The 19,916-nt window shown below is 35.9% G+C and overlaps 1 protein-coding gene across 4 annotated transcripts in view; it reads left to right on the top strand.

The window, feature by feature from the left end:
• Window positions 1–18,512, top strand: part of SIK1 (Protein kinase superfamily protein) — a 70,051-nt gene extending 51,539 nt beyond the window's left edge. For all 4 annotated transcript variants that reach the window (XM_006856819.4, XM_088849744.1, XM_088849742.1 and 1 more), the window contains 9 exons: window positions 4,073–4,128; window positions 5,978–6,059; window positions 11,941–12,075; window positions 12,175–12,286; window positions 15,624–15,768; window positions 17,100–17,340; window positions 17,442–17,645; window positions 17,786–17,871; window positions 18,310–18,512. In XM_006856819.4, the coding sequence (XP_006856881.1) occupies window positions 4,073–4,128; window positions 5,978–6,059; window positions 11,941–12,075; window positions 12,175–12,286; window positions 15,624–15,768; window positions 17,100–17,340; window positions 17,442–17,645; window positions 17,786–17,871; window positions 18,310–18,409 (1,161 nt within the window). In that variant the 3' untranslated portion in view covers window positions 18,410–18,512. The remainder of the gene's footprint in view (window positions 1–4,072; window positions 4,129–5,977; window positions 6,060–11,940; window positions 12,076–12,174; window positions 12,287–15,623; window positions 15,769–17,099; window positions 17,341–17,441; window positions 17,646–17,785; window positions 17,872–18,309) is intronic.
• The last annotated feature ends 1,404 nt before the right edge of the window (window positions 18,513–19,916 follow it).

Below are 19,916 nucleotides of genomic sequence, written 5' to 3'. Positions count from 1 at the left end.
GATTCTTCTAAAACTTCGTTTGCCACTTTCTTAGTACAGTCAGCCATCTCATTCCACATAACATTGACCTCATGTTCAGAGTTCTATTTTCCTTCTTTTGCCTTTTAAGAGGTTAACTCTATTATCTGCAATTTAGTTGAATGTAATCTTCAATGAGAGGAATGAGAGGTTTAAAGTACAGTCTTCTACACATAGGAGAGAAAGTGGTAGGAAGGTTGTAAAATGTGAGAGCCAGTTTGGAGATTCCAATTGTTTACGAGTTATTCCATTCTTAAGTCCCATCATTCATGATTACCAATAGCCATATTCCTGTAATATCCGACTGTACACGAGTAACCCACTTTTTCCACCACATATTTGAAAATAGAAGAAAAACTTCCCACTTATTAAGATAACATATGTTCCCTAATTCATGAATATCCCCATTCATGGATATAATTACAGGTGCATCCCAACCAAACCTGGAAGTGGAAGCTAGGGTTCATTCACCTTTCATTCTAATATGTAGGTTTTTACAAGTATCTACAATCTTCATTCCCCTATACCAGTAAACTTACTAAAATTTTTGATGTGGAAAATGCATGGTATAGGTCCAGTTAGAATAACAGATGTACCATCTAAAACTCCCCATCAAGTTTAGAAATGGATCTGCTTTTTTTGTCACTGCATAGATGCAAACATCCCTAACTTCCATAGAGTAGCAGGAAATAAATACAATGTCAATTTGGTGGAAATGTCAGCTAGTTTTATCTTCAATTTCTGATTCATAGATATGAATAACCTGCTCGTGATTTATTCAGGGTGAAGTAGTAATCCACATGAAGGTATTCTATTGGCCATGGGAAACAGGATTATTGGCAGATTGAGTAGCAACTTGATTGGCAAATCCGTAGGGAGTCTAACTGTCAATTCTACTTTCCCAAAAAAATGGTTTAAGCAATATAAGCTCATATATGTTTCTCTAAGTGCTTGGTGAACCAACCACATTATTTTCTAGCTTTTCCATGTTTCTAAGTTTCCATCAACCATCTTGAAGTTGTATGTTGTAGGTAGACAGAATTGTGCATTTGGATGCCCTCAAATGTTCTCAGACACAAATTTCTTTGCCAGTTGCTGACACTAGCATTTAAGTATCATCAAATCTGTGTAAATCCTTCCTTGTAAGGTCTGTCCTTAGAATGCATTTTGGCCCACCGTATTAATTACATGTATGATATCTTGTCAAGCAATGGTGAGATATTCAACCAACAACCAGTTAATACACGCCAATATCGATAGGAGTTTACCCATAGAATCAATTGGAGAATTGTGCATTTGGATGCCCTCAAAAGTTCTCAGATACAATTTCTTTGCCAGTTGTTGACACTAGCCTTTAAATATCATCAAATCTGTGTAAATCCTTCCTTGTGAGGTCTGTCCTTAGAATGCATTTTGGCTCACTGTATTAATTACATGTATGATATCTTGTCAAGCAATGGTGAGATATTCAACAAACCAGTTAATACATGCCAACATCCATAGGAGTTTACCCGTAGAATCAACTGAGCTTTGGATAATCTTACCCATTCTCGATGAGATCAAGAGTGCCCTTCTATTCAGGGATGGAGATACTATTCCTGGATTTGGCTACTTTGGTCCCTTGGAAAAGTACTTCAAGTGCCTAATATTTGATGTCAAACTTCTATGATAAGTAGTCCTTGAGACAACAAGAACCCATAGCATCATCTTCTTTGAGTACTGTATCTTCTACAAATGCCTAGAGCTTTGCAATTCTTCCAAAATGCCTCTAATTGATGTCGAATAATCGATTGCTTACCCGGTGAGCCTACGTACGGCAGTGTTACTGGCAGGGCCTTGGGATACTTCATGCATGCAATCTGACATCTAATTATCTCTGATATTATTGGGAAGTTGGTCATAATGAGTTGTATATAAAATACAAAAGGTCTACTATCGTTACTAGAGAATGCCTTTTGTTCATATAAATAGCAAGAGAGTTGAGCCTCAGATGAGCTAACAAGCATAAAAAAGAAAAAAAACACTGAAAGAAAAAGTGGGAAGATATTGAAAAATGGAAATGGCTTTGTATATAAGGAATGGAGAAAGGGATCAAGGGAGGGAAATGACATCCCAGGGTTGATATGCTTATTGGCTGTTGGGATCTAGGAATGATTTCTTCATTGGGCCACGACTTGGTCATAAAGTGTGAAACACCCAAAGGAAGAGGTGGGCCACTCACGTCAATGAACTATCAATCTGGTGAAGTTCAGGAGATTGATATTCAGTTATAATTTTCACTCATTAAATGCAAAAACAAAATCATGTCGACAAACTCTGGTGAATCTGCTCCCTAGCCCATAAACCCTCCAATGCTGAGGTATATATACCTCTACAGTACTTGGGAGAGTTACTGTGCCAAATTTCCTGAGTACTGTGAAATCAGGTGAGTTTTAGATGGACTCAGCGAGTCATCAAAACTAGCCTAAGTTCGACATTGTTCTTTAATATACAGGGGGGCAAAAATCTGCACCATTCCCCCCCCCCCCCCCCCCCCTTTCTTGTTCTTCTTCTTTTTTTTGTTTTTGTACCAAAAACACATCCATTTTGAGCTCAAAATTTTGGCCATTACTCCGTTTTGTATGATCTTTCCGCTATGTAGATCAAATTTGACCAAAAGGCACAAATTTGGCCATTACTCGGTTTTGGATTGACCTAGGAGTTGTCCAATTTCAAAAAGTGGCAATTCCTTTGTAATGATTGTTCCCTAAGGCTATTTTTGGGTACTTCATCCAATCAAGGCTTTTTTCCGACAAAAAAAATAAAATCGCATTTATGTGATTTTAGTTTTGGACTTTGCTATTTATTTGACAATCTCAAGAGCTCAGATCGAGTAGATCCGAATTTGAAGCCTAAATCTGTTTTAGGAGTTTCGATTGGGGTTATTCGAGGAAGCTTTGACAAGGATTTGTGGAGGATTGATTCACCGAGCACGAAGATTGGGGATCACCCTCAAAATTTTGGGTGAATTTCATATTTTTTAATTTAAATTCATATGATTGATTTCTTTTGTTGTTGTAAATTTCATTTTCAAATTGAATTCATGTAATCCATATTGTATATTGTACGTTTTTCTTTTCTGATTTTCCCTTTTTGGAGATTTTTTTTTTCGCCTCATCAGCAGAGTTGACTCAAACTGTCTTGAGCCGCTTGGGCTAGCTAGGGTCTGAATTCTGCTCCCGAGCCATTTTTTCAAACATTGAGAAATATAGAAGCAATCCATTTGGTGTTGAATGAAATGTTGACCAAGAATATTGCATGGGTCTGAATTCAGCTGCCAAGCCACTTTTTCAAACATTGAGAAATATAGAAGCAATCCATTTGGTGATGACTCTTTATTGTTGTATGAAATGCAAGACAAGAATATTGCTTCCAATTTCACATCAGGTAGTATGGTTGTTGCTAAAAACAGAAAACCATGGCATCTTGGACTTTGTCTATAAAGCGTTATGATTCTTTTGAAATGAAGAATGTCAGTGGATGTTTACAATCACATTCTGTTTTTTCTTCTGGACTTTGATTATAAGTTTTTTGTGACGTGTTAATTTTTGTACTGGAGACTTAAGTTGTTACCTTGAGGTTTGAAAGCCAAAAGTATTTTTGTTACATTATATGATATCTAAGAAATCTGTCTTATGGTTCCATGTTCTAAACCTAATTCACTAATGTGAAGCTTACTCTGGTCTCTAGAATCTACTTTACGTTCATCGATATTGTCCTTCGACTTGCTGAATTTAGTTTTACTTGAACCAGAGTGTAATAATGGTAGATATGGCTCAGTTTATTTGTGTAGTAGCTTTTCTGTTCTTCTTATTTCTATTTGTGGGATAGTTTATTTTATTAATTGTTTTTAGCTGTATTTATGGCATAAGTTATTCTTTTCTTAATAATCTTCCTTGTCAGGCAAGTGGGTTTAAATTTTGGTTGGCATCATTCAAAAGCTCATGGCATCTTATACTATGTTTTCCTTTTGGTTACAAGCATCATGTATTAATGATTAACTTTCTTTTGATAGGTAATCTTCATGATTTCCAGTGAGCCTGCGCCAATGCTTGAGGATAAAGAAAAATGGTTTGCCTTTGCCTTTTGACTTTCAAAGTTCTATATACTGAAAATTCACTTACACTCCAAGTGATATTTGTTGGTTGGGACCCCAATCCATAAGAATTCCTCCACAGCTGAGCGACCTTCCAAATTATCCGACAACCTTTCCTTAGATTGCACCATGAGTCTTGGTTGGTCCAGAATACTCCTTGAGTGACCATCAAATTTTAGGTTTAGGAACACACACACACGCACACATGCACGCACAACTCTTCCCAGCGCCTATAGACGAAAAACTATAGGCAAAAAAACTCTTCCCAACGCCTATAGGCAGAAATGAACACACACACACAACTCTTTTTTTTTTTTTGAGGAATGTTGACATATGTATTTCTGTAGAGAGAAGGAGTACAAAATTGTGTTTATCCGAGAGTTCCCTCTAGGCGGGATTCTCAATAAAAATTAGGTCAGCAGACCCAGTGCAAAAAATTGGGTTATAAGATTACCCCCTTACACACACACAACTCTTCCCAACGCCTATAGGCGATATGAACACACACACACACACACAACTCTTCCCAACGCCTATAGGCGAAAATGAACACACACACAACTCTTCCTAACGCTTATAGGCGAAAATGAACAGTGATTTCGCCTACCCTCATCACCATCCAAACTTCATCGCACAGTTGTCCGGTAGTGTTTCAATTTCCAATTTTTTTCTACAAATCCAAATTGCTTGAAATTTGGAGCGTGTGTACATCTCAGTGAGGCGCACCTAATAAAAATATGAAAAAAGTAATTCGTAAAATATAAAATTAATTAAAATACCCCCCGAAACTTTATGAGGGTATCTTGGTCAATTTATATTTTGCGAATTATTTTTTTCATATTTTTATTAGGTGCGCCTTACTAAGATGTACGCACGCGCCAAATTTCATATCATTCCAATTAATAAAAAAAAATGAAAAATGAAACACTACCGGACAGCTGTGACCGTGCGATGAAGTTTGGATGGTGATGAGGGTAGGCGCAATCACTGTTCATTTTTGCCTATAGGGGTTTTGTAGTATCTTCCATATATATATATACACACACACACATAGAGAGAGAGAGAGAGAGAGAGAGAGAGAGAGAGAGAACTCGTGCCAGATTGGATTTTTTTGGAAAATCACTTAAAATGGTTTTGCAATTAATCCACTTTGGGGGCCTAAATGCAATTGGGAAAGAAAATAGACACGCCTTGAGGTCAAATTGCAATTGAGCAAATGACAATTTGGTCGAAATTGCAGTACAGCTCAGAAATCAAAAAGTGCCTTAGTTGAGAAACCACCTCAAGAATCCAATCCCTTTCTAACAGAAACATATTCCCTTTCGGGGGGCACTCCCCTTCCTGAGATGCAGTCGATTTACGATGCTTAACTAACAAACTGGAGATGGAAACCCAACACAATTTTGATGCTCAGAAATTTGCAACCATGATCCTTACTCATTTCAGCTGTCACTTTGAAATGTTAAATCAAGTCTAATGTATATGTCTTAACTATGATCAGGATTTAGGCTACTTAAAAGGCATCATTACTTTTATCTCTTTAGTCATATATTTTTCTGTGCTTTTGTATCTCCTGCTTTCTCTTAATAGTGTTTTGTATTTTTAAAAATTTTCCAAAAGTTTATGTTTTTTAGTGGTTTCTGTTCCATGAATTTAGTGTTAACCTTGGACAAGAGTGTGAATGAGGGAGCTATATACATCATGATAGTGCGTGTGAGCTATGTGCAACTAGCTCCATCTTATTTTCCATTATTTATTATTCGACATACGGCATTTTGTATTAAACTTCTCAATAGTCCTTAATTAGGTTGGTCGCAAGTGCAGGTCACTAGTCTTCCATGATTTTGTTGCAAAGTGCCTCACAAAAGAGCCTCGTCTACGACCTAATGCCACTGAGATGTTGAAGGTAAAGCTAGAACATTCCAAATCAAGGAATGATTCTTTACTTTGGCTCCATTTTTATGGGGTTTACCCTAAACACTGTAGATTACAGAATCATCTCTCAAGATTGTTCATTTCTGAGGAAATTATATTCTTCTGAATGGGTCATTATCATACATAACTGTAACTGTTTCCAAAATTTGGCTGACAATGGCAATAGCTAGAAAGTTATTATTTGTCAAGACAATCTTGTCCCTCGTATATATGAGTTTATGTGCCTATGTTTTTTTTTTTGTATATACTGTAAACTGATCAGATTCTCCTACTAAAATTGGGAAAGGAATAGCAAATAGTTTCATTTGAGGTTCCTGCTTCAAGCCACATTGATCTCCTTGTCTGAAGGCATGCATAGGTTGGATGATGACTTGATATGCATGTTATTGGATTCCTTGACATTTGGTTTTATTCTTCCTCAAGAGTGGGGCAAAGCACTTGTGCTGCATGAAGAACTAACTAGAGAACTTCCAATGAAATCATGATTAACTACCAGAAATGAAAAAAATTATTCTTGTAAAGCAATCATTGTCAGTAAATTGAGACAATCATATCCGGCAGACTTGTATGGAATGAAATTCTGGCAGTTTCAAGATTGACTTTACTTGATTCGTTCTTAGTTCATGAACTGGGCAAGTACCATTAAGATCCAAATAGGAAGTGGCTAACAGGAAAGTGTCTACAGTAGAAAATTGCTGCAGACAACCTGTATTGATTGGTATGCTAGGTCCAATTAACACTGATAAACTTATATAAGAAACAAAATCTAATAAGACGATAGAGTGCTGCAAAACATGAGTTATCACTTGAGGCTTCTACCAACCAAAAGTAAACTGTGTTGAAACATTTAGACTAGCATGTCAATGGTCATCCATTGGCTTCTTTTACCTAGCAACAGCGTAAACTCATTTAAATGTTATTCTTATTTAGGATAAATATTTTAACTTAGGGCATCTTACCTATTGTTCTATGTTGATTCCACTCATCTTTTTATGTAAGCTACACAGAGTGACCCCTATATGGCCAGTCTTTTCGGTTGATCTCAGTTTAATGAGGTGTTCGCAAAATCGAACCGGAACGGTTAACCAGGCATGGGCATGGAAGCGGTTTAACCGGCCTAACCGGTAAATAGGCCGATTCAACCGCTCTAACAGGGCAAGTCCCGGGTGGTCAAAAAAGTGTTGAAAAAAATAAAAAAAAATACCAAAAAATCTGATAAAATATGAAAAACATATAAAAAAGGAAAGAGTTTATATATCCATCGGAAAATGTTGTTTTAATGTTGAAAATCCCTCTGATTGTTGATCTCGACATCGAGATGTATGACTAAGAAAATAAATGGATTTTGAGTCTCAAAAATGGTGCATCTTACAACATATTATCTAGACCGTCCATTTTCAATATTTTCATATGTTTATAGATCTACTTGATTTTAACTATTTTTGGAGTTCAAAATTTAGAATTAGATATAATAATAAATTTTGAGATAATCCTAAAAATATTTTACATAAAAATTATATGTTATGATAAAATTTGAAGGTGCGCCTTAATTGGATTGTTTATGGTTAGAACCTTATGGAAACCACACCCTATAAAAAATGATTAAAACAAAACACATTCAAATGAAATTGAAAAATAATGAAAAAAAAATGGATTTTAACCCATTTTATATTTTCCACTGGCTATTTTTAAAATTTTCTAAAAAAGATGGGAAAATATAAAAGTGAGTATTAATGACCAAAATTTTTTTTAATCTTTACCATAATGTAAAGAATATTTAAAAATGCATTACAAATCAAATTCCTTATTTTTGAGAATTTATATATATTTTTGAATTTTTTTTTTAAAATACTGGTTGATCACTCTAACCGCCCAAAACTGGAACCGGCCACTGGCCGGTTCCGATCTAACCGAGCGGTTAGCGGTTAGATCGGGCGATTTTGCGAACAATGGTTTAATGTTATCAGATTATTACCATTGCATGTGGATTACTATCCAACACACTTTTAAAGGTGCTGTGGGCTATGATGCACACAAATTTATGTAATGAAAACCAAAATATGACAATGTATTATGAAACTTCTTGGAAACGATGTATCTGAAGTTCTGCACTTTAATTGCTGATAAAATTCAACTTTAATATGGATTTTCTGGTTATCCTTCATATAAAATGTCTTATTTATTTTCTGAGTATTGAATTCTCGAGATATTCCTCTAGTTTTGTCTTTGTGTACATAGCTTTCATTGGAATAACTAGTCTTGCCGAGCTAGATGATGTTTTACATACCTAGTGTCCTTTTGTTGAGCTTAAGCAATATATGAAGTATCTTTATCTGTTCCAGTGCAATACAGGCAACTTGTGCAATGCCCTCCAACAATGGTCTGACTTATAAGTTGCAATGAATTTAGTCTACTAAATTAAGATAAACATGGGGAATTGTTTGTAGAAGCTACAAAACATGTCTTTTTATACATGGGGAATTGATTGTAGAAGCTACAAAACAAGTCCTTAGAACAATATTACATTTACTATCACAGTCCGAAAAAATTTACTTTTGCCGATATAAGATGGTTTGTGTCTAAATGGTCAAATGATCAACTGCTTCATATGGGGATCTTTTTGAGTCCTATTCTCATGCGGTCAGCAAAAAGTCATTGATTGTCAAATGTTAGTGCCAAAGCTGAGTATCATACGATGTCATGGCAGCTTGACTTGGTTTGGGCATCTTCCCAGAAACCTTCACATTCGGTTTTTGTCCATCTATCATGAACTGTGAAAATAGAATTGCTTCTCAAATGGTCGCAAATTCAATATGTAATGTTTGTACCTTCAATTTTCATCTCTTCATCGTCATGGCAGAGATCAGTTCATGATATGGTTTGATAGTGGATTAACTCTTAGCTATGTTTTACCAAGCATCTTTGTTGTGATCAACACATCTCCTTTTGTCATCAAAAATTTGAATTGGTATAGTGACTTTGCAACTGGCTTGAGAATGTGGCTTGTAAACTTTTTTTTTTTTTTTGGGTAATTCAGTGGGGAAGACAGGCCCCTACCTGGTTTTTTCAATAGATTAGGGAGTTTCATTTTGAAAGTGTTAGTTAGGGGTGTCAACAGTAGGAATGGATACCACGATGTGGTAACTGGGTGTGGGGATGCTACCACCACAACGCCAGCCCCTTTCCTGATGTGGCTTGTAAACTTCTATAGCCAAACTACATAGGGTTAAGGTTCAAGTAATCGTCAATATGAAAGTATGAATAACATGAATGGACTGAAAATATCAGGAATGGCAATTAATAGTACTAGTATTATCAGTACCAATGACCAATATTATCAGTGTTTATTACCAACAAAAAAGAGTATTATCAGTGTTGACACAAACAAATTCACTTAAATACGAGGCAATTTGTGCTGCTATGATAATTCTAAAAGGTGTGGCTATGTAGAATTCCAAGGTATAAATTCAAAAAAAAAATTCATTTTCTTTATTAATAATTTGGATTTCTACCATACAATTTCCACAATAGAATACAGAAATAGCCTACTACAGTCTAGGATCTTTAACTCTCTCTTTGTCAAATAAAACTTTTATATTTATAAAAATCGGAATTGAAACTTACAATGGTAATTCTAATTATTTATTCAAAAACAGAATTCAAACTTACAATAAAAAATTAGGCATTCTACTAGAATTAGGACTCTTACTATAATTAGGACTTGTAAAACAAGTATAAATCAAGGATTGAAAATAAAACTGGGAAGACTTATTGAACCTTTACCTAGGGTTATCCCCTTAGGACTTAGCACCCCCCCACACCTGATTACTGGACCAACAATGAACTTGATCCTTAGGTCCTACTGAATTCTTTGTAACTGAGAAGCACCCTTGGAATATCCTCTAACTAATTTATGAAGCTAAGAGATTGGGCTACCATGATTAATGTTTCTTTAGACCCTTTAAACTTTTGGAGCATGTCGCTATGTGGCACCTCCCCTTTTAAACAAGATGGGTCTGGGCGTGCCCCCTCTCCTTGAACTAGGTGGGGTGTGCCGCCCTAGGCTCCTATGGGTGGTGCTTGCCACCCTAGAGGGGAGAGAGGAGACTAGAGAGAGAGAGAAAGAGAAAGAGAGGAGAGAGAAGGCTAGAGAGAGAGAGAGGGGGAGGTTCGAAAAACATTAAATAGAATGAGGGGAAGACCCCTCCTTATATTGGCCTTAACGACCCTAGGTATTCCATTGAAATTAGGGTTCAGTTTGACCTTAGGATTCCTAGGTAATCTGTTAGGTGAGAGAAATAAATCAGAGTCATTCATCCTTGAAATCAAGCATTATGTTTTGGGAAGAAATTCAGGAATCTTATCCTCTGAGTCTTTGACCCATAGCCACTTCTAATTTGACTAGAACTAGATCTTCTAGATTCCCATGAAATTTGGACTCTTGCTCACATAGAAATCAAAGTCAACATAAAGATCCAATTCGAAGTCCAAAACTCAGGGTGAAAAAAAATAAATCAACATCATAAGAATATATTTTCAACCAAGAATATCTCACAAAATCTTTAGTTAACATTCTCAAAAAAATAAAAAAAAGCATATCACAAAATCTTACCCATGATTTCCTTTAACTACATTTTTTATAAAATTTAAGGAATATGTGGGGCGGCGTTCCACCTTTGTGGGGCGTGTGGCCCATTTGGGCCCCATGTCCCACTCCATGTGAATCCCCTATGTGTGGAAGCTGGATCCTTGCCCCCCCCAGGTCCCACCATGCCCCTACTAATTTCTTAAATTTTATTACTACCCTTTACAGGTTATTAAGCAATCAAATAATTTATAAAAATTCTAGAAAAAAATATCTAAAATCATGGAACTATAAAGAAAGTTGAAAATAATATTTCTAAAGTTCTTATAAATTCTATAACACTAAAAAATATCTTTAGAAGTGGATTGGTACCAATAGGTCAAGAAAAGTGACTATTAGGCACTCCACCTATTCCACGATCCGTGCTTCTCAAACCATCCCAACAAGTCTCATGATCCACGGTAATGCGCAAGGTCTCATGGCCTGTCAACGTTGGCCAATAAACAGTGGAACCATGATTTTAGTATGTGGATCAAAGGTTCCCCCATCCCTCAGGCACAAGTCACATGCACATATCATGATAGTACAGGAGGAACTCTCTATGCATATGTACACATATCCCTCCATAGGGTTGCTTCCCAGAATATGGCTGTTATATGTACATGTTGCATGGAAGTTTGTTGAGGATTTGACTCTGTCATAAGCATACAACTGCACACAGGAGACAAGAAGCTCTCTTGGCTTACAACCATCTTCTCTGGGCATCTCTCCGTCCTCAACAAGGGATCTATGCTTAGGGGAGAGGGTTTTAGACATGACCTGTGCCATAGACCACCCAACCCTAGGTCAACCAACATACATTCCTACAGAAATGCAATATTGACTATATTTACTATTTTCTATATGCTCTTACATTCTTTAAAGGCCATTGACCACAACATGTTTTTTTTCTTCTAAACGTTTCCAGTTCAATTTTCTTCGGGTTGCTTTGATTGCATCTAGGGCAATTCGCTATTAGCCTAAAATATTGGTAAGATTGGGATTAAACTAATGGTATCAGATAGTGCTAGGCTATTATTGGCATAATCATACTTTTAAATGTCAAACAGCACATGCATGCCTTGACAGAATCATATCACGAGTGCTTATGGCTTACTGTATGTGTTCATGAAACGTCTTCCTTCTTTCTTTACAATCTTATATGTCACACATATTATTCAATAATTATGAAATAAACGCTTTTTTACGAATTACATTGACAATACAGCATAAGTTCATTGAGAAATGCAAATGGAATGCTTCTGTAATGCTACCGAAGATTGAAAAAGCAAGGATCATCAGAGCTGCAATGTCTGCCCAAGCACTCCATCAAGTCCCAGGAACCTCTTTTCCGGGAGGCAGTGTCAGTGTCATATACCGCTTGTAGCTTTTACTTCTCACACTACATATCTGTATCTACTGACATATTCCCTATTTGGCATGCCTGGTCCTCCTTTCTTAGGATATCAATGAAAGTCATGCAGACACAGTACCAACTGAACCTAGTAAAATTCCAACTCATGAAGTTCGAGATGAGACCAGCAAGGTCCATGATGAGGAACCACCAAGAGAGGGTATGCCTAGGACCTTTCTGAAATATTTTTGTTGCTAATGTTCTATTGGTTAAATGAATGTTTTGGGGTAGTTTGCCTATTGTAGTTTGGATGATATTAGAACCTGATTCATCTCAAGAGCAAAGAATACTTGAAAGAATGAACTGCACTCCATATAAATGCATTATTAAGAAAGGATATTTGCATACCACATGCACTTTGTATTGTATTATGATTGTCTTTGTATCCTAGAGGGTGTACTTCTCCATTATGTTCCATGTGGATGAATGTGATTGTTTGTAAGACATGCACATCTTTGTTGTTAGATAATTATTACTCATTAAACAGAACTTCCTTCTCATTAGATTCATGGTTTGACCTGGAATCAGAGCAGTGTGGGGACCAGCACAGGGGCACTAGAATTTGCATCAAATACGAAACATAGTTTGGGGAAATTGTGAATTTGTTTTAGCATTAGTGCAACAAGTTTCTTCACAGTTTAAGAAAATTTTGATTCTACTGACTCTCTTGGAGCCACTTTGGTTTCAAACATTGGGCTTTATTTGTAGTTGATCAAAAAGATCAACTCCAAGGTAATAACGTAGGTAACAAAAAATGATCTGCATTTTATTCGCCCAAAAAAGTGCAAGAAAGGGACCATTCTTTTTCCAATATGCAGGGAGTGTCATATTCAAAAAGAATGAATTTCCTTCACCCTGAAGTGCTCTACCTATCCCTAAAGTTTTCCAAGGTTTCAAAAAACGCTAGGCGGCCTGCCTAGCGCCCAATGCCCAGTGCCTAGGCGGGCGCCCTGCGGTGCAAATTGTTAGTTTTTTTTTTATATATTTGCTATCCAAATGCACATATATGCATATATTTGTTTCAAAATTTATAATTTATTCCATTTGAAATTGAAAATATTGCAAGTTCGCAACATACCTTTTTATATACAAACATATCACATGTCTCAGCCTCTCAGGTAATCAGGTTGAGAATAAACTTATTCAAAATTTTGAACCATTCAAAACATTTAAAAGTCTAATAGGCTACTGTAAGGTCTCCAACTCTCATATTCTGCATATTCCATATCCATAAGGTATAAAATAAACCATAATAACATCCAAGTCTCCAACTCTCCAAGTCATTAACAAACTGACTTCCAAAACTAAAAGGGTATCATGCTAAGGGTAAGTATGTGACTTCCAACTCTTTAACATACCTTTTTTGTAAACTTGTGCATCATGCTAAGGGTAAGTATGTGACTGTATATGAAGATTGTAACCTCCTTAGCTTTAAAAATAATTCCTTTAATAGGAGGCAATTCACCAATTGCCTCAAGCCTAAGATCTACGCAATGTGCAGCGCAAGGAGTCCAAAATATGCGAGGCCTCTTTTGTCGAAGCAAATGGCCTGCAGCTAGATTGGGAGCAGCATTATCTATGACTACTTGAATTACATGTTCCTCCCCAACCTCCTCAATACCCTTATCAATGAAAGAAAATATATAATACGCATCATGAAGATCATTGAAAGCATCGATTGAGTGCAAAAAAACTGTACCCGTGGGACAATTTACTAATAAATTCATGTTACTCCTCCTCCTATCACTCCACATATCTGTCATTAATGAAACCCCAAATTTAGCCCACCCCCCCTTATGAGTCTTGAGATATTCATTAGTGTACTCGACTTCTTTCTTCAATAGTAGCTCTCCAATATTATAAGGAGTTGGAGCTTTCAAACCTAGCCTAAATTGCCCAATTATTTTCAACATTGTATGGAAGCTATTCAAACGAGCAGTGTTAAAAGAAATAACCGCATGGTAAAACCACCGGGCAATATACTGAATCACCCTGACTCTATCTTCTTTTTTAAACCTGTTTTCAATTGCTACCTGTTTTTCCCCCTTTCCCTTGCCTTTCTCAATTACTGTCTCAGGGCTAGGTGTAAAAACACTATCTATAGGCCCTCTCGTACGAGCCTTCTTAGACCCAAAAGCCCTCTTGGTCTTAGAACTCTGAGTACCAACCATGGCTACCTCTTCTTCTCCCTCTTCTTCAGTTTCAATATTATCATAAAAAATATAAGCCCCTGACTTTAATTTTGCTATATCCTTTTTTTTTGCAACTTTTTTACTCGTGTCAGCTTCAACTTTTTTGCAACTCATGGCTTCCTTCACTTATAGTACGGGCACTGATAGTATGGGATCAACTGGTGCAGTTTATCAGGCCTACGATTTGGTCCAAGTTTGAGTGCATTGTAACAAGCCATTTATGCATCCTGATGATTTCATCCTCCCTAAATTTCTCGTTGTAATAGGTAATAGGTATTTCATCTTGTATATATCTGGCTATATCTAGAATACCATCTATCTTCAGAAGAAAAGCCAGTGTTTATTCCTTTTACAGATCTGTTCCCTATTGGTCTGGACTATCCTGCTGGTAATGTCCTTTATTAGGTAGATTGCCTCTGGTGTTTGGTAGAAAGTTTCTCTATTAGGATATTCTATTTTTTGTGATATTGGAGTTGGAATATTGGAAGCATAGGAGAACAGAATTAGATGGCAAGAATTATTGTTTAATCATTATAACGTCCCATTGATAGCCCAATAAGGCCTGGTATTATCATTTGGAGAAGGAAGTTGTCATGATTAGTTCACAATTGTCACTTAGAAACTACATGTGCTCTCTAGGATGGAACCCTTTACCAGCTTGGATTTGAAACAAGGATTTTTTATTATCTCAATTGAAAGTGGCATTGATTAGTAATGGTATAAACTGCTGAATTTGAGCAGCTTAGAGCATCTACTTTGCATTTTTTTGCCCTTCTGCCACCTGTTGAGAATGCTTTATCGGGCCTGTGACATGAGGTGATCAATTTGACATTTTTTTTGTTGCCTGTTACATATTGTTAAGGAGTCGTACCCAAGGGAGGTCATAACCAAGGATATGTGGTAGAGATGTATTGTCCATTGTGTGTCTCTGTGGTCTTACACTCGAACCCAATCATTGATTGTAAAGCTAGATGGAGAATAGCTAAGAACTAAACTGTGCATTAGGGCAGCTGTAATAGAAACTCCTTGGATGGTTCCATCTTCTAATGGCTTCGTCTTTTAAATCTCTGCATCTTGACTTGTACTCTATTAAGGGTTCATGTTGAGCATCTTATCCCAGGTGTCAAAATAAAGTTGGAGTCTATTTTTTGAATTGCTGGGGAAAACATGTAACATATTTAACCATAAATTGATACAATAGGGGATCATAGAATAGTTACAAAGTCTTTTATCTGAACATAAAGCCGTAAGCATTTGGTTTACTCTTATATATTCTTAACAATGACATATTTAAAATTTTTTCAGGAGAGTCTGGAACTTTCATTGTCCATATGCAGTTAGAGCGGGAAGCTAAGGAAATAGCGCCTGCTGGTACGAAAGATATGACGACTTCCATGGATGTCAGAATTCCTTCTTCTCATGCTTTAGAAGATAGACAACCAAAGTTTGAGTAAGTTTTACTTGATTGTTCTCACATCTATGTCAATCTGATATTCATTTTTTCTAATCTTCTGACAGGTCTGTATGCAGTTTTTTCCTATTAAGTATTTATGTTAGGTCCTGAAATCATCTCAACTTTCTAATAGATTGAGAAAACAAGTTATAGAAATTAATGATTTACAGTCTTAAAATCATGTTGTATATGAGCTTCCTTGAAGTCCGTGGAATATTCTATCCAACTGAAATGGCTAACGAAGGACAATGTACTGGGTCCATTTCATTCATTTTAATTTCTGATGCTCTCTATTTGAGACCCGTACTGTATGCAAAGCTGGTTCCTTTTTTTATTTGGGTTCAAAACCAATCACAATATGCATCTAGGTCGTTATTTCATCTAGTTGATTTCCTTGAGATGTTCCTCAGAGTTACTGTATTCCTTATTTTGGTGCGTTCTCGTTAGTGATAAGGTTTGAAGTAAAACATTAGCAAATATACTTTGATTCACTCAGAACCACATTAACATGCCTGCCATACTTAAATGTGTCACCATAAGTTAAACAATCTCTAGAAATGGTCATCTATGGATCTATATATAGAAGGTATCTCAGTCCCACTAGACTTCAGCATCAGACACTTCTATATTATAACTTAAAGTTTATGGAGTTAAAAAAGGGAACCAGAAGTGATCTTTATTTGACATTTTTGCATTGGACAACTCTTGCTCATCATAAATCCCAGACTCCATTAGAATGGAAATGAATTGACTCCAGGGGCAGCAATTTAGGATTAGAATTCCCAGCTGGATTGGCCAGCAATTGTAAAGAATAAAAAACTGACCATTGGATGGATTGTTAGCAAAAAATGACCAACAAATTGAATATGATGACTGTGGTAGTAACCATGCATGGGAAGCAAAAAAGAAAATACGGTTGGAGCAAAACCATATGGTCCTTTCATTGACGGTGGCAATTTTTAAGTGCAGAAAAGTTCTATTTGTGTGGTCCCTGTTTGTGTTAGAAAGGGGGCTTTGAATCTAGTGTGCATGAAATACAGTGCAGCCACATTGGAGATAAAGGGTTTGGAGTTAAACATATGAAACAATGATATTCTTCAACTCTGAAACCATGCAAGAAAAACTACTTTTATGGCAACATAGTTGTATTTCATTCATTACATGTCTGATGCCTCTTATTTGACCAAATACACAAGATCCTAAGTACTCATGATGTGGTGGGGTTTGAATAATGGTCTCAAATGCAACTAGAGAAGAAACCAATTGGTCAGATGTTCCTTATTTGTTTCTTATAAATAAAAATGCAATAACTTGTGGTATCCTTGAAGGGTGGACATGGAAAGAACTTCACCTGGTGGTGTTCCAAGCGTGGCATCAAGTCATCTACCACAAGACATAAATGACTCATTCCCTTCTCTAGACACTTTTCCTGAAAAAAGCATGCAAAAAGAAAAGGCTGCTCCATTGCAAAGAGACTCTGGTGACCCTCAGATGGGGGGTGAGAGCACTTCAGGCAGCACATTGAAGACTGCAACCATTGGTCGCCAAGGCTTTGCTCTTCAAGATAAGGTAATCCCCAACCCATTTCATATCTACTGCCCATTCCAAAGGAATTATCACTTAAAATTTTTACTCAAGTCTAACAGAAGTTTCTTTCTTTTTATTTGTAGTTGTGGTCCATATATGCAGCAGGAAATACAGTGCCCATACCCTTTCTGAAAGCAACAGATATATCTCCTCTTGCTCTAATATCAGACAATGACAATGGAGATAGAGATCCAGATGGTAATGGCACCACTGCTTTGGAGGCCATTCAAGAGCTATACAGTGGAGATGGAACAGCAAGAAAGGGGAGGAGGGCCCAAAATAATGAGGTTTCTTTGTCTTTGTTTCTTCCTGCATCTTTTTTTCTTTTGATGGCAACCTTGTGTGTTCCAGTATCGAGTGATCCTTTCCATTGAACTCAAGATTGCAGCTTCTGTTTCATCAGAATCTATACATATGTTTTCGGCAGGTGCCTTTACCTTCGAGTGTGCATAAGAGATTGACAACAAGTTCGACACTATTCAACCTTGCACAGGCTTTAGCGTATCATAAAATGTATGATTCCAATGGATTTCCAATTAACTCACCTTTTTTAATTCATGAACTGACATTGATATATGGTATCTTTATGAAAACTTTTCACGTACGTGTTCTTTTTGAGTTTTTGTATTTGAGATCTCTATAGATCTGGATGGTTTACATTATGCCAGCTGCCTTTTTGGTATTAGTTTTTTCATTTTATTTTGTTTTAAATCAAGTTCTTTTTTCTCCATGCACCTTATGACAATGATTGGTTTTCCTATTCATGGTTTCTTTCCATATTCATGGTTTCATGAAGTAAAAGTGAATTCTGAGACCTATCTTAAAATCCCTGTCAGTACTTGATTTATTTTTATTTGGTGGTGGGTTGACTGCTGTTTTCCCTCTTGTTTGCTTTGAGTGCGATTGACACTCATATTATGTCATCTGATATCCTCGTGTTTGATGTGGCAGGTGCTATGATGAGATGCCATTGCAAGGTTTGCAAGCTGCACAAGAGCAGCGCACCATTCAGAACCTTGGTGATACTCTAAGGACTATCTTAAGATTGTAACAGTTTTTCTTGAAAGAGATAAATTTGGGTCTAGGGTATATGCATTATCTTTCATATTTAAAATGTGGTTTAGGTAGTAAATATAACTGAAATTTTCATGGAATCATGGTTCTTGACCTCTATCTCGCACACACACACATCAATGCCAGTTGGTTTTACCAATTTGAGTTGACAAGCTGATATTTGATGATTTTAAATCCCAAGTAACTGGCCTCAACAACCAAACCGGCTCTGACCAGGCCCTTACTACCCAACAATCAAGGCCAAAAGAAACAAATATAAAGAAATAAAAGAGAAGGTTCCCAGTGGATTGAATCATTCGAAAAGTAAACAATTTTATATTGTTTGGCACCTTTATTTTGGTGAGGACAGGCTATTCTAAGTTAGCATGCTTGTCCTTTGTGCTCCAAGACTAGCCAACCGAGCAAAAGAATAAAAAATATAATGGAAATATAATATCTGATCTATAGTGTAATCAGTTGGGCCAGATGATTTTTAAAGTTAGATAATTAGGTTGTTTCAATTGGATAAAACAAACGCAATGATTTAACGACACAGTACGTAATTTTTAATAATAATAATGGCACTAGTAATAGATATTTATATAAATATATGTATTTCATATTTTAAGCTGGAGTCCCACTTGTTTAGGGTGTATGGCTTATTTTAATTTTTATATATTTCTATACATTGGATTAAGCTCAAATTTAGGGTATTTGTAGTTCTCCCTATTATGCACCAATGAAAAATACAAAATAAATGAAATTATCAAGATGCATCTTACATGCTAACTATATAGCATTTTACTCTTTTTCAACTATTGTAACTCACGATCATGTATGTTTTGATCTAATTTTTGAAATTAATCAAAAGAAATAGGTAAAGTTTTAAAATTTTAAATAGTTCATCTCTTGTTATCCTGATGAATTATCCAAAAAATTTATTTTAGAAGAAACTAAATACCCCTTAATCTTAAAATGGTATCTTACGCTTTCTCTTATGGGTGTAATTTCTATAAGGTTGCAACCTTAAACAATCCAATTAAGGCGTACCTCCAAATTTTATCGTACCATGTAATTTTCATGTAAAAAATTCTTAAGATAATCTGAAAATCTATTTTCATATCCACTTATAAAAATTTAAACTCCAAAAAGGGCTAAAATCAAGTAGATCTATAAACATATGAAAATATTTAAATTGGACGGTCTCGATAGTGTTTTACAAGATGCACTATTGTTGGGATTGAAAATCTTCTTTTCTTTTCTTTTTTATATATATTTATACATTTTGATGTCAAGATGATCAATTAAAGGGTTTTTCAACATTAAAACAACATTTTTTGATGGATTTTTAAGGTGCATATGTAGTTCTACATTTTGAGGTTGCAACACTTATATAAACTTTTCCCCTTCTCTTATTGAAATATAGAGATTAATTTAAATTTTCAAAAATAAAATTAGGATTTTTTGTAAATTTTTAAATAAAAATAATAATAATAATAACCACA

This window comes from Amborella trichopoda, chromosome 10 (assembly GCF_054954075.1).
Source record: "Amborella trichopoda isolate Santa Cruz 75 chromosome 10, AtrichopodaSantaCruz75HAP2 v2.0, whole genome shotgun sequence".
Classification (NCBI taxonomy): domain Eukaryota; kingdom Viridiplantae; phylum Streptophyta; class Magnoliopsida; order Amborellales; family Amborellaceae; genus Amborella; species Amborella trichopoda.
This window is presented reverse-complemented; position numbering and strand designations above follow the sequence as displayed.